This window comes from Polyodon spathula, chromosome 1, assembly GCF_017654505.1.
Source record: "Polyodon spathula isolate WHYD16114869_AA chromosome 1, ASM1765450v1, whole genome shotgun sequence".
Classification (NCBI taxonomy): domain Eukaryota; kingdom Metazoa; phylum Chordata; class Actinopteri; order Acipenseriformes; family Polyodontidae; genus Polyodon; species Polyodon spathula.
In genome coordinates, this window is record NC_054534.1 from 21,025,672 (window position 1) to 21,041,234 (window position 15,563).

The window sequence follows — 15,563 nt, forward strand, 5'->3', positions numbered from 1 at the left end:
ATTAGAAAACTGCAGAAATGTACTCTTAAGTTACGAAGGCTGTTTCCTATTATTGAAACTGTATTTCAATATAGTGAGAAAACAATTATGTGTTCTGCTGTATTAAGACTTTTAGCAACTTACTGCGTCATGGCTTTTCATGTTTATTTTCCTGCTAAAAAAACATTAGAGATGTTTGTAAATGATTACATTTTTTTTTTTTCTACAGTCCCTTCTGCTTTATAAGAGCTTACAGTTTAATCAATGCTTTAATGTCAATTTTACTTTGTGGGAAGCCTGCCATTTCGCGAGAACTTCACTTTATTAGTCAATTTATAATGAGTATAGTAAGTGTTAGTGCCCCAACTAAGGGCCACATGTTTTTGCCAGTTTAACTGTGATAGCAGCAAATGCCATTCAAGTGTTGTATAGACAGAGGACCATGGCAACTGGATGGCAAAATAGGAGTTGAAGTATCACTTCTGCTTGCATATTTCTGTGCATTTGTGTTTGGACAGTTCTACTGTATACCAACTGCATTTGGTGATTTAAACAAGAAACAGAAACATCAAATGAAAGAACTTTATCAATAAACTAAAACAGATGGTATAGATCTGTAGGCCATGATAATTGTTTCCAAGTGTAGTGAATCATTGTTATAAACAGAGATCAAATTAACTGTGTTGCTGTGTTAACTTGTTTTCATAAATTCAAAACGTAAAGCTCTTCACTGAGCCAGAGCTGGAGTAAAAGTGTGATACCTGATACCTGAGTCTGTGAAGCAGAATAACAAGTCTACCTAAATGTATGCATGAGGGCTCTTAAACACAGTTTTTTTTTTTTTGTTTTAAATAAATCACCCAGCTGTACAGTATGTAGAACTGTGACTTTTGCATGTCACGGTCTCTCTCGTACCGAAAAACATAACGAGTAGAACATTCAGGTCAAGATACTGTATACAAATGTGCCTTTCTCATAGCTTATAGCTGACGAGTTGTGTATGTGCACTGATTTGATAATTAGGTTTCATTTTTTTTTAAATTTTTGCTCTCTTATGTCAAAGGACTGGTGTTGGCTCTCAAGAACAAGGGCTGTTGTCTAATAAAAGGCTGTCTGGAATGTTACTACAGTACTGCTATTGTGCATGCCTGGTTGTGCTATATATAGCAAGTGGCAGCAGAATCAACCAACAAGAGTTTAATTTAGTTTTAGTTCAAGAGACTGATCCCAGATTGCCAGTTTTTATAAATGTGACCACAAGAAAATAAAACGTCCAGCTCATCTATGATGTACCTTTTAAATATTATTGATTAATAGGGGTTGAGGTTCAGATTTTGAAGGGTTAAATGCTTCATATATTAATCTCATATACTGTTGACGATTAACATGTACTTTATTGCCATTTACTATAGTATTGTTAATATTGTGATGTTTCTGAATTTTGACCATTGTATTTGGTCGGTTACTGTATACAGAGGTGGAATCTTTAATTACTGTACATATTCTATACCCAAAACAGTATCTCTAAGATCCATTTATGGCAGTAGTACATTAAATGGATTGAGTTTCAGCATATTTGAAACAAATTGAGCATTAAGTTGGTGGCTTATTTTTTGTCTAGTCTGACATTTTTTATCTTGTCAGTTTACAACAGAAAACTTAAACTTCTTATTTATTTAATTTATTTATTTATTTATTTTATATGCCTTTCATATAAGCCCTTTATATCCATCCAGTAACTAACCTGCTTTATTGATGAACAGTCAAGTACATTGTACAGCTAGCTCCACTGGGAAAAAGTTGAACAAAACATTTCGAATGGTGGTAGTATTGAATGACCAATTATGCTGACCAGTTTTATGACCTGCTGCCAGATTCAACAAATACATAAAAGGAACAGAATGCATTCTGAAATGTCATGGTGAATATCGTAATCGCATAAAACCTTTCGCTCTTCTGAAGAGTCTGCATATAAATACAAGTGGCCAGAACTGAATTAAATAATATTTGAGAAAGGACCATTTTATTAAAATTCAGGTCTTCATTTCTAGTTGAATAGCCTGGGTGTAACTGTAAGGTGTTATGACCTAATTATTTTGATGAAATAGCAACCAATTTTTCTGAAGAGAATGGGGATTGTTCTACATTAAACCCTGGTTAACCCCCAGACCTGCCTTTTATTAGTATTACTCCTTGTAATGTGTATAATACAGCACAGTCTAGTTCTGGTTCTGGTACTGTTTTTATGAATATGTTTATCATGAGTGAGATTCTTGTGTTGCTGTAACTGATTATTTCGTCCTTTTGATCTTCTCAAGTCCCTGGTAAAGTTCACATTTACAATTTAAATTGGTTTAAAACAAATTGATTACTGATGAGTGGGTTTAATCACTTTTTTATTATTCAATTATCATACACCAATGGCACAGACTAACATTTTTCAACCAGTAAACATTAATTATTACAGAATTAACCATTGATATTGATAAGCTGTGCAGTGAGTGCATTGCGCTCATGTCTAGTTGGGGTAATACAGAACGTTATTTTTACCTTTCTTATCATAAATAAATACACTTGTAAACAGTTGTGATTAAAATGTGTATTGCAGACTCATGTAACGCTGCATTCTTGACTCTGCGCTTGAACAGATGCATGGCTGGCCATATTGTACATTGTGAAGTGTGATGTTTGTTTAATTCTGAGCTAGTGTCAGTACTTTCCTGACTGATGTTCAATATTAATCAGTAGGTTTCTCAGCAGAGAAGGACCAGGCTGTGCAGTGAAGTAGTGAAGTTGAAACACTACAATGTAGAGGATTTTAATTTGGGAGTTCAGCTCTATAACCCAAACAGAATCACAAACTAGCTAATACTGGGCCCCTTGAGACGCTGGCCAGTGGATTCTGGAGGCTGTGAAAAATCTGAGTTACTAAATAAAATATGCATTTGTATAGATGACGAATAAATATGACATACAAGTCCTATGGAAATTTAAACCGTTTACCTCTGGAGTTCCATACCAGCCCAACAACATTTGTATAAAAAACTAATAGGTCAGTGTAAAATTAGTACATTAGGTTTGTCAGACACCCAATTGAAATGCTGCTATACCTTTAACACAGAATCCTAATGATTCAAGGTAATCTGACGTTTAGAAAATTGTGGAATACCGTAGCGCAACCATCCTAGCCACCATTAACACCCGCTGGTGTCTGTGAGCTTATTACACTTTCTGCTTTTAATGATATTCAAAAGATTCTCATTCAATTATTATTATTTTTTTTAAATCTGTCTGATGCGCTTGTGAAGCTTGTGTGACCTCGTCCTGGTGGCTCAAAAATGCTAATGCAGTACATCCTGTCTAAGAGGTTTTGTTCTGGGATACAACTATTATTAAAGCATAATCACAAATGAATGTTTAATAAAACAAGAGTCTCTTCTACAGTACCTCTCTCTAAATCCTTTCCATTTTGAGAAAATGTATTATTCATTTGATACTGGGGATTATAAAGATGTAAACCAACATATCAGAAGGTAATTTATTGCAAAGAAATAATGTACTGTACTTGGACCTGTTAATTTAGTTAATCCAGAAATGCAAATAATAATAATAATAATAATAATAATAATAATAATAATAATAATAATAATAAAATAATATCTTTTATTTTTATATAGCACCTTTCATAGTGGACCTCCATCACAAATCGCTTTACAGAGTTAGGCTGGGAACTGTGCATTATATGCAGAGTAGGACATTGATTTAACATCTCATCCGCAGAATGGAGCACAAGGAGGTTAAGTGACTTGCTCAGGGTCACACAGTAAGTTAGTCAGTGGCAGAGGTGGGATTTGAACCGGTAGCCTTCTGATGACAAGCCCTGGACTTTAATCACTGGACCACACTGCCTGCTATAATAGATTATTGTAATGCTGATATAGATCAGCTTGACATTCATTTTCTTTATGACTGCAAGTCCGCTGATGTGTTGCCTAATGCTGTCAATACAACACTGCTTTGAATAATTCACCCCTTCTGCCACCTACCTAAAGATTTGTTATTTCATTACATTGTACAGCTATGGCCAAAAATGTTGCATCACCCTATATAATTCAGTAATACTGCTTCATAAAGCTGAATGAAACCTGCTGAATAATGTTACGTCAACATATTGAATTTCATACCGCTTTGTAGTTTTCCATACGTAACGATAAACCTGTAATTGTAAAATGTGACATTTTCAAAATCTGACATGAAATACTGCACTACAGTTATGGCTTCCGGTAGACACTTGCGTTGTATTTTGTTGTTTCTTTGATTTACATAATGCTAAATAAAACACATAAACATAATGCTAAACCCACTCAGAGATGAGATTTTCATCCACCCCCCCCCCAGAACAGATCATAAGAGTCCAGGCAGTCGCATGTTTGTGCTGCATGAGTGGACTGTTTCCTGTCCATTGTAAGCAGAAATGTGCTTTTCTCACTTACACATAGGGTGGGTTTATCCCTGGAGCTTTGTAATTACTGTACTGTACTTGCAAGCTGTTCCTCATGTAGTTTTGTCCTCTCATCCTCTTTCTTCCTGATCAAGCCGTCCTCTGACGCAGGTCTATTGAACTCAAACCACCTGTTGCTCGTGAGATTGCCTTGAGCACCACTACATGTCAGAGAGAATTTGTTAAAGGGAGAATGAAGGAAGCCTTAAAATAGTAATTTACTAACGAATCTGAACTGCTTTGCTTGATTTCTTTAAAAGGAGCCCACACTTCCTTTTTAAATAAAACTGCCTGTTGTCAACATAAATGACTATCAAAACCGGCTTGGAAAGCTCGCATTTATTAAAATTGAAATTGGAGGCGAGTCTGAATATTCAAGTAATCAAGTACTCTAAATAAAATTACTACTCTAATACTTTGATCAAGTTTTGAATACTCGTTAATTTCTAAAACAAATGGAAAAATGTGCAAACTTGGCAAGCTAAAAGTGATCAGCCAGTACAATTGTCACTTCACTGATAATTGACAGGGAAGCGGGCGCCCTTTATTACCTAGCTCTGCTATTGGCTAAGGGAGTGCATGAGTAATGAAAAATTGCATCTTTTTAAAAAAGAAAAAAAAAAGCAACACGTATAAGTAGTTTGAAAAAAGTTAAACGAGACCACGTGCAATGTGATCTCTGCAGCACAACTGTTTCGTATTGTAAATCAACAAGTAAATGCTCAATCTAAAATGCAAGCACCGTCTGCTGCTTTGGAAGAAATTGCAGAATGTAGGAAAAAACACAGGTGGTTCTGCATTTTATAGTTAAAACCCCTTTGCTGTGTATTCTTATTTCTTACTTCTAGTTCATATAATATTTTACTTTTAAATACATTAGAAGCCTTAGATGTTTCTTCGCTATTAATGTTAATGAATTTATCTGTGCGTCCCTGTGTGTGGTTTCTGTTAATATGTTCTAAGGACCTGTCACTGTTATGAGTAATTGGAGGTCAAGTATTTGGTTATTCAAAAGTTCTGTTCTTGTCATATTTGTATATCTTATTTGATATTCCCACCCCTAATTGAAATACGTATTTGTGTTTTACTGTTCTATCCAACATCAGCCTGCAATACTTATAGTACAAGGGCCATGGAGGCGCTGCATCTGATATAAGCATATGAAAGGTGATCCCTTCCCTCAAATTATGGTTGTTTTTGTTGTTATCCCCCCATAGGGTTGCATATGCCTGGCGACATGAGGTACACTGTAAGGATTTGCCTGTCCATCCATCTGTATGGAATACCTCTCTTACATTTCTTTTTAGTACTTAACTGTATGATGATATAGCATTGATATGCAGTCTTTAGTACATTCATCTCACAATTGTAGTAGTAAAAGAATAAGTGTCATCTAAGATTGTCTGTCTGACTGAAGAAAGTAATTGGAGCTGAGAGATGTATTCTAATTCCCCAGATTGGACTTCTTGCTTCCCAATAATGCTTTATAAATCTGTTAGCTATGGTGCTAGATTAAAGCTTCTTTTAACCCTTTTTAATTTGTTTCATTCGGTTGTCTTAAAAGTGCTTCAGTCTATAGTAAAGTGTAGCCTAAATTATTTTCTTTTTGAGAAAAATAACATGCAAATAAGTGTGGCTTTGTGTAATAATACATAAGATACCTTTGTACATTTTTTATTGGTTGCAATGGTGCAGCTGATGTATAAAAAGCAAAGAGATATAATTACACCCAGCAGTCCAGATAAGCTGCATACCTGCCATTTTTACACATTAAAAAATCAGAAATACACACTAAATTTAAATTGAATGTGTAAAAATGCACGTATCAATTTTGCTGCACAGCTTGTCTGCTTCCCCTCCCGCCTCCCCTAAAACTACCACTAACAACTACATCTCTCAGAATACAATGTCTTCAGTTACTAAGAAACTGTACACAAGAAAAACCAACCCAAGATACATTATTCAATCTCTGGCTAGCATTGTTGCCTTTGCAGCCAATCAGAATGAAGAAGAACAATTCGAAGCTGCACAGGTTGAAATGTAAACACCCCAGTCCAGCTACAAATCCAACTGGAACCCTTGTCAGAGGCAACCACTTAAAAAAAAAAAAAAAAAAATCTTAAATATTAAACTGTTTTATAACGCATTATTGCATTTCCTTATTGTATTTATCTGTACGGCTTTATATTGAAGTTTTAACATGTTCACTGAGTTTAAGAATGTAATGTTAAAATAAGTAACATAATTAATTTGTAATCCGTGTGATACCTCGAACAAAATGTGCTGAGCCGATAAAGAACCTTGCTGAAAACACGCATGGTTGTACAATAGTACAAAGGAGCATTGCAGTTAAAATTGAAGGTTCTTTTTTTAATGCCTACTCCATTACTGTTACAGATTGTACAGTATTTATTAAGATTACTCGACTTCAAGGCAATGTTGCATTTTACCCCCTGAAAACATGTTTTACTCTCTCGGTTCTAAAATTAGAGGGTAAGTTACTCCCAGACCCAAAACTTTATTTGGAGCACTGATTGCACCTAAATGAAAAATACACTTGTGGCAGGATGGGCTGTGTGGTGTATGACAAGACCAGGAAGCAGTACACAGAACTCTGAAATGCGGGGCTCAAACTAATACAGTAGTAAACTGTATTATTTATTAAATAAAAACAAAAGATTTTTCAAACCAAAACAAAACACAAAAGGGCACCTGTGACAAAACGAAATGTTCAGAAAACAAAATACAACAATTCTAACCAAACAAGTACCTTTATAAAAACTTCACAAAACTAGAAGCAATGGTCTGTTTGGATCTCTGTCTCTGTCTCTGTGCTTCTCTCTCCTTCTCCAACCACTCCCTTAATGAGCCCACAGTGGGTCCGTTTATACTGTGGCTGGAGCCTTAACTACCCCTCATCAAGCAATGACCTCATTAAGGCTCCAACCACATTCGTCACAAGGTTTTTATGGATGGAGAATTAACCCCATCCTTGCCACAATACACAATTCAAAATAATAAACGATTGCAATACATTAGAACCAGGTAACATTAAGAAAAATGTACATGTACAACTGCTAGTTTTCTTTCATTCAGAGCAGTTTACATTGTTGTCAAATGTAGAAATGTTTTTCTTATTGTAATTTACAGCTGTCAATTCAATGAATGATGCTGACAGCTTTTAGTATGTCAGTAAATACCCTATAGTCCTGTGTATTTTCTAGTGCACTTAATGTGCATAGAGAGCAAATGTTTTAAATAAAGTATCAGTAGCACTACACAAGTTGACACGAACAAGACAAGCATATACAGTAGCAGCACTGCTAATAACAGAGCAGAATTTCCCATTTCCCTCTTTCCAGTGAGTGAACAAGAGAAACAGCTGCTTTTAAATGCACATAATCTGAGGTTGTGTTCTGTAATTTTCTTGGAATGGGAATCCACTGAGCTTAGATCTGCTTAGAAAAATAACATACTTACATTAAAACTGCATGGCTTGGTCTTTACTTGGCTGATTTGTAAAATATCCAGGGGGTGGGGGAAGGGTTTGTTGAGCTGGCAGCCAGGGTTATTGGAAGCACCGGCTGCATTGACACCCAGTCCATACTGTATGTCTGTGAAAGAGATATTTTAATACTAAGGAGATGGTACAGAACTTCATTATTTGCCTTTTGGGTTACCAGCCCTTTTCAATTTCCTGCAGCATCCTTTTTATAGCAGTGGATATATGGTACTGTAAAATATTTCAGTCTTTCATAACATTTTTCTTTATTGATTTAGTTTTTCATTTAGGTCATTAGGCTTGTTTTGTGTTGTACCAGGCCAAACATGTTAAGGTTTCACATGAACTGGTTCCATGAAGTAGGAGAGATAGATCTGGAACCTGGTTTGCGTTTCAAAATGTATGGGGATCTACTTTAGAAATGCCTTGTACTTAAATGCTACACATCTCGTACACACTTTTGCAAAACAACACGTGACCTCTTCACATCGATGCATATTTCCTAAAAAACGCTTTCCTTGTTCAGTGTATTCTTGCAGGGAACAGAATACAATTGAAAAAATACCAGACATTGGCCTCAAGTTTATTTAAAGCGCAACTAAAAGGAAACAATAGTTTCAATTCCTGATATAGACGTTTAATAACTCTGGGTAACTTTTGATTTTCCAACCACCCCGCCCCATCCCTGTTTCTAGGGTAGTAGTAGTGTTCTAGCTCGGAGCTGGAATTGTATTGCTGAAGTAGTGGAGGTAACATTCATATGAAGCCAGTTACAGGGCAATGTTTAGCATGTGAGACTGACCAACTCCATGGTGTAGCATGCATAGAGATTCTAATTTCATTCTTCACGAACAATGGTAAAATATGGCTAATACAATGTCTCATGTCCTCAGAGAACTGTAGTACAGATGGTGAGCATATGAACAAGTGATTTGTTTTCCCCAAAATGGAACAGATGTTAAATTGCCTCTATTTCAAGTTTATTCATTCCTACTTGTGGTTGTAGCCATATTGATCCAGAAATTTGGGGAATAATTTGCAAAACCTGGGTGCATTGATAGTTTTCTGCATTGCCACAATTTTTGCAGCGATTTGACTGTGCTATAAATTTACATTTTTTGCATTTTTTAAGCAGTTTAAAATGTGTTTTTAATTGTTCTATGCTTCAAAAGGTAAAGGTGTAATTGTGGTCATATATTTACATTGAAAGTAGCTATCGATTTTCTACATTTGGCTGAAAGGAAATCTGCAGACCCATCCGATTGTGTGCGTTTGTAGCAAAATGTTACATGCTCAACCTCAAGTACAGTATGCTATTAAAAAACATTTTGCCATTGTTTGCTGTGATGAGAATGTCGAGTTGCTTGATGCTGTAATTGCGGCTCACAGATGATGGTGCAGCTGCCTAAATGCTGCTGGCTTTTGGTGATCACAGATCAAATTACCTAGTGCAGCGCTGTATAGTTCGCTTACATTGTAAACCCAACAGGATGGGGTTGTGGGTGAGAATAACCTATTGTTTGTAAAGGAAATGTCAGAAGGTTGTTTTTATATATAATTTTTTTTCTTTTGTCTTTTAAAAGATGTATTCTTTCTGTACAGTGTGTTTTGATGGAGTAAGAATTCATGGGAGCATTTGGAGTACTCTTTATTAATTCTGCATTTTTAAACCAGCAACTTTATTATCACAGGGTAGCAACAGTGAGGGTTCATCTGAAGGAATGGGCTGTACTCTTGTTTATATTGTGCTTTTTGAAAAGATTTCCAGTATTAGAGTAAGTAGCGAGGTTCAGGAAAATATAGTGTTACACATACCCATGTGTTGCCACATCTGTTTAAATAATGTACCTGTAATCTTTCTTTTCATTGTTAACATCCTGACAACTTATTCCACATAAATTTAAAGTCTGTTTCAAAGCTCTTCTTTTCAAAATGGCCGCTCTAGAGCACTGATAGCATAAGGATTACTGCCCACATTGTCAAACAGGGAACACAGCAATAACGATCCATGATGTCGTACGGAACAGAAAACAGAGTGTTTGTTATGTTTTAAAACTCAGTGCACAAGATCGGCCATTTTGAAAAGAGCTTTGAAACGGACTTTTCATCCTGACAATATTTTACAATTTAAAGAAAAAATACAAATACATTATTTAAACAGTTGGGAGCCTCGCTATTCTGTAAGGCCCTCATTCCAGTAAGCTATTTATTTTATGACATGTGTACAGTAAAGTGTTTTTTCTAATTCCATTTCTACCAGATTTCAAATATTGTAATCCAGATCTCTAAAAAAATGTTTTTTTTTTTTTTTTTTTGTCAGAATAATGTATTGTTTTAATGGCCAGAACCTTTTCAAGTTAAACTACCCCTTAGCCTGGGTTCAAGTTAATTTTTTTTCCCCATCTGGATTTTGTTCCTTCATTCACAGCCTACGGTACAAATTATTTTATATATATTATATATTTTTTTCAAGATAATAAATACCAAACACTTTTGAGATATTGTCTCAACATTTGTGCACACAACCGTACTATGTGAAAATGAACAGATTCACTGCTAAAGCACACTTTTAACCTGTTTCCTTCCAGGAGGTGCCATTCCTCTTACACTATACCTCAGGGGTCTCCAATCCTGGTCCTGCAGAGGGTCTGATGGTTTTCATTTCAGCTGAGCTCAGTTAGTTAATTTCACCAATTATTGGCTCATTAGTCAAGATTAGCAGGTGTTCCTGATCTTTAGCCATTGATAATTTAAAGACATCTAGAAAGCCTTTTAGGGGCTCTCCAGGACCAGGGGTGGAAATCCCTTACGTGATGCTTTGATTTTGTTTAATATCTAATCTCTAATTTAACATATTTACAATCTTAAGATGAATAAGGAATATAGCGAAGCACACTTTTTTATTTATTTTTACCTTACAGCAGTTGGTCTGTCAATAGCAGGTGGTGTTATCTTTTGAACCTACTGTAATAACCAGAAAGGTTAAAAATGCATTACACCCACAAGATCCGTGATGGCAACGCTTGGCAACAACACTTTCATGATGTAGGCTTCTTCAGTACAGTAGTTGGGTCAGATCTGGGGCAGTGGGACTGAAGGTGTGGCTGAAACACAGCCTTCAATAGCGGTCTTGCGCCTGATTCAATGCCATGAATTTACTTTGTTCTTCAGTGCAGCATGCAAAAGTACAGTACCCACAAAGTACACAGCAATCGTAGGAAATGGCACTGAAATACACCCAGGATTCTTGTCTGCTCTGAATAAACATACTTCTGAGCAAAGGAAATGCTGGGTGAAGAAGTGGTGGACAATGCAATCAAATTGCTACATGTTCTGTATGTTTTAAAAGATTAGTAATCAGGCTAAATGTAAAGTTGACTTTCTACATACCAATTATGTCTATTTACAGGTGTACTTTTAAAGTGTTCTTCTGTGGCGCCAGGCTGTGTCATGATTAGTCTGTGCTTATACTCCTGTTCCATTTGATTTCATTCGATTCTCTTGAATACAGTTTCTTCACAGAGTGGTTAACCCTGTAAGAGGAAATGGTGTCATCGTCTAGACGTAAAGTCATCTCTGTTACATTTTCTTCCTGTTTTCTCCAGTTTATGTTTTTGTGTCGTGGACCAATAAAAGTGATTATTATTATTATTATTATTATTATTATTATTATTATTATTATTACAGTTTAAAAACTAAATGTAGAGTACAGTAAGCCTTTCCACATTTGCATTTGTAATGTTTATAAATCCAGTTTTTCATTGTGAAGTATGTTCTACTATAGTTGTGCAAAACTAATGAAAATCTGTTTATGTCTGGTGTTGTGTTTTTTTTTTTTTGGTTTTTGTTTTTGTTTTTATTTTTAGCAATTATAAAATGACAGTTCCTAAAGTTTTTGAATATATTGACAGCTAGGACATAATTGAGCTCTGTTAGTGGCTTTTCATTTCATATCCTGTTGGCCTTTGCAAGAGTGTCAGAGGAAGCTATACTGTTACTTTTTTCTCAGTTGGTATGTAGAGATATAGACCAAGCTTGCACATTGGCCCTTCTGTTTTGAATGAATCATTTTAATTTGACCTGCCATTCTATTTTTTGTCCTGTATTGTAATATTTTACAAGCTTAAATAAACAAATGCATTATTAAATATTTAATTAAATATATTTTCTGAACTTTCACAGCTACATTAGAAATGTCTGTCTATACTTTTTTATTTTGTACCTTTTTAGACAGCTTGAACTAGTTTCTGAAGAAAGAAATACCCAATCAGGTCTTTAATATTTTTGTGGTCTTACTGAATGTACATACTGTAATATCTAAAGCAGTGACCAGTGTATTAATCTGTGGTAATACACTATAGTTGCAGTGGCAACTTTGAATAGCGATTTATTTTCTTTCTTAAATTAATAGTATGGTACAGTATATTCATGAAACCATGCACTGTATTTTATTTATAAAAACAAACAAAAAAAGCACTATTTAAATAAATAAATAAAGCATTGTGAATAGGGCCCTAAACGCAAGATGGCTTATCTGACAGTTAATGAAATAAGAGTCTGAGAACCTCATACTTGGCAAACTCACCAAGTGCTGAGTCCATTATTGTTAACAGGTATCATTGTGTTTCATGGAAGGGTGCATTCTCTGCTGTACACGTAAATCTTCATCCAAAGCCCCAATTCAGTGTCAGCAGTCACAAGTAATATGAATCAAACCAGTTACTTGCCTTGAAAACTTTGATTTCACAGTAGATTGTGCTGTACAGCTTACAGCTGGGAGAGCTTGTTAATAATAAAAACCCTGAAGAAAACGCCCAGGATTAGCTGCCGTAGCTGAGAGCAGATTTTTAAACTGTCCATTTTGTCAGAATGCTAACTATTACACCACTAGATGAGGAGATTTAGTACAGTAGCAGGCTGGTAGAGGTTTGCCTGCTGTGTTTGTCTCCAGTTGTGGCTAATCTGCTGTAGGTGTTGTGAGCTCTTGGAACCCTAAGTGTGTTTGGGCAGAGATCTCTCTGTAGTATTCAATCACTCAAACCTTAAGATTCAGCAGTACTGCCATGGGAAGGTGTGTGATAACTAGAACAGTATACACAGGTACTGACAGGTAATTATCTGGCTGTCATTTCTGCTTTTCATTTTCAACAACTGGTCTGCCACATTGTAAAGAATGCAAATGAACCCATGCTGTATGATAAAGTGCAAAGAGTTTGTACACCTTTTCTTTTAAGCTTAATTTTGCCCTGTTAAGCTAACATTTCATTTTGACCTATATCACCCATCGCAGTGGCAATTATCCAACAATATTTCTATTTATAATTTTTGTTAAGCCAATAAATAATTTTTAACCTTAATTTTAATTGAAGTATGTTGTGTCTGTTCCACTGTTACACTATACATCTCTATCATCTCCCCTTTCTTCCACAGATGGGGTACCTCAGGTTTATTATTTCGGGCCATGTGGAAAATACAATGCAATGGTGCTTGAACTACTGGGACCTAGTTTGGAAGACCTGTTTGATCTCTGTGACAGGACGTTTTCACTTAAAACAGTTCTTATGATAGTGATACAACTGGTAAGTACTGTGTATTCATAATATTTCAAACAAAGGGTTTAAATTAATTCATGACAAAGTCTAATTTTAGTTACTGCATTGTGTATTACTACCGGTCTCTGGCTACTAAAGAGAGTGCCTCTTTCTAATTTTAAAGTTTCTGACCAAGTTGCAGATTTTTCTCCTTTGCATGAATACAACTGATAACTCTTTAATAATACGTATTTCATTTTGGGCAATCCTATCCTTTCTCATTATAATTTTCAACACAAACTGTAGGTAGCTGTTAGAATACATGTAATTTCTTCATACACATACTGTGCTCTGTGTAACACGTTTTAATAGATTAACTAATGTGTTTTATTCAGCAGTAGTTATGAAAAATGTATTTTTTTATATTTTTTTCTTTGAAACAGATTACCCGAATGGAGTATGTCCACTCAAAAAACTTGATATACAGAGATGTTAAACCAGAGAACTTCTTAATAGGAAGACCGGGTAGCAAAAACCAGCAAATTATTCACATCATAGATTTTGGTCTTGCAAAGGAATACATTGATCCAGAGACAAAGAAGCACATCCCTTACAGAGAACACAAGAGCCTTACTGGAACAGCCAGATACATGAGCATAAACACCCATTTAGGAAAAGGTAAGCTATGATGAGTGTATTTACTTTTTTTAATTGGTGAAACATTTGGGAGAAGCACCATCTGTTCTTGATTATTGTACTGTAGCAGGTTCTGAGTGAAAGCGTTGATTTACAAGTAGTTCCAGAATAGCAATTCCACTTTCACACATTTATGGTACAATGAATGTGTCAGGAGGTGAGGTGAGGCTTTTATCTGATTTATGGCTGTGGTTCAAATGCCGGGATCAATTATTGAGTTGCTGGAATAGTGTGTCTTACATATATACAGCATTATGTACTGTAATGGGAGGAATGTTTTCATTTTTGTAATATAAAATGGATGTCAGCATTACTTGTGTGTGACAGTAATATTATTGCAGTACCAAATACAAAAACCAGGGGGATCCTGTTCCAAAAGAGTGCCCTGAAAAACATCTCCTATTACATGTAGCTGGCTGAACCCCCTGACATATTTTTCATAATGGAAGAAACATGTTTATTTAGGGTTGTGTCTTCTCTAGGGAAGTTAAGACCATGGGAGCTCAGTGAATAACAATTTGCTCACTTTTGTTTTTCCATGACGCTCTATCCATAGGCCTATCACTGAGAAAGATCTTGCAGAAAACACTGGTATGAGTACCAGAAGAGATACCATAGCAGATTTTAAATGATAGCGCTCGATCCACCCCTGTTAATAATGGTTTCATGCTGACATCATTAGAGCAAGCTCTGGGAGAGTGCCTGTTTAGTAGAATTAGAAATTACTGTTTGTATCTAAAGCATGAAGTATCACACGTTGACTAATTTGTATGATGATTAGATACCTCACATGTGAAACATGACACATTGAGTGACATAATCTGCGGGCATTGTTCCTGTACAACTGAAATAGTAGAAGAGAGCCTGTTGAATATGATTCTCCTCAAGGAAAAAAAGTATGAGCTTTTAGAGAAGAGACTATATTTTAATGCATCTATTATATTCCAGGATAGATGTGTTTAGGCACCTTTTAAAGGGCCTTTTTCTTGTGTAACGTGTTCCCATTTCTTGCTACAACTGTTTACGTAAGGTGTGTGTTTACTATTTTTTACATTTTGACCACTTTTTAAAATTTTTACGTTGCATTCCCTGCCTCAAGATGACTTCCCATGTACCTGCATGTAGCTCTCAGAACTACATTTCTCATCATCCTCCTGTTCACTGGTAAATTCATCTGTTACATATGTGAGCAGGAGGATGATGAGAAATGTAGTTCTGAGAGGTACATGGGAAGCCATCTTGAGGCAAGGAATACAATGTAAGAATGTTAAAGTGGTCAAAATGTAAAAAAAAAAAAAAAAAAAAAAGTAAACAGCACACACACCTTAGGTAAACAGTTGTAGCAACACATGGG

The 15,563-nt window shown here is 35.5% G+C and overlaps 1 protein-coding gene across 5 annotated transcripts in view; it reads left to right on the forward strand.

Moving 5' to 3' along the window:
* Window positions 1-15,563, forward strand: part of LOC121315491 (casein kinase I-like) — a 58,817-nt gene that overhangs the window by 28,137 nt on the left and 15,117 nt on the right. For all 5 annotated transcript variants that reach the window (XM_041249622.1, XM_041249640.1, XM_041249648.1 and 2 more), the window contains exons 5-6: window positions 13,413-13,561; window positions 13,957-14,191. In XM_041249622.1, the coding sequence (XP_041105556.1) occupies window positions 13,413-13,561; window positions 13,957-14,191 (384 nt within the window). The remainder of the gene's footprint in view (window positions 1-13,412; window positions 13,562-13,956; window positions 14,192-15,563) is intronic.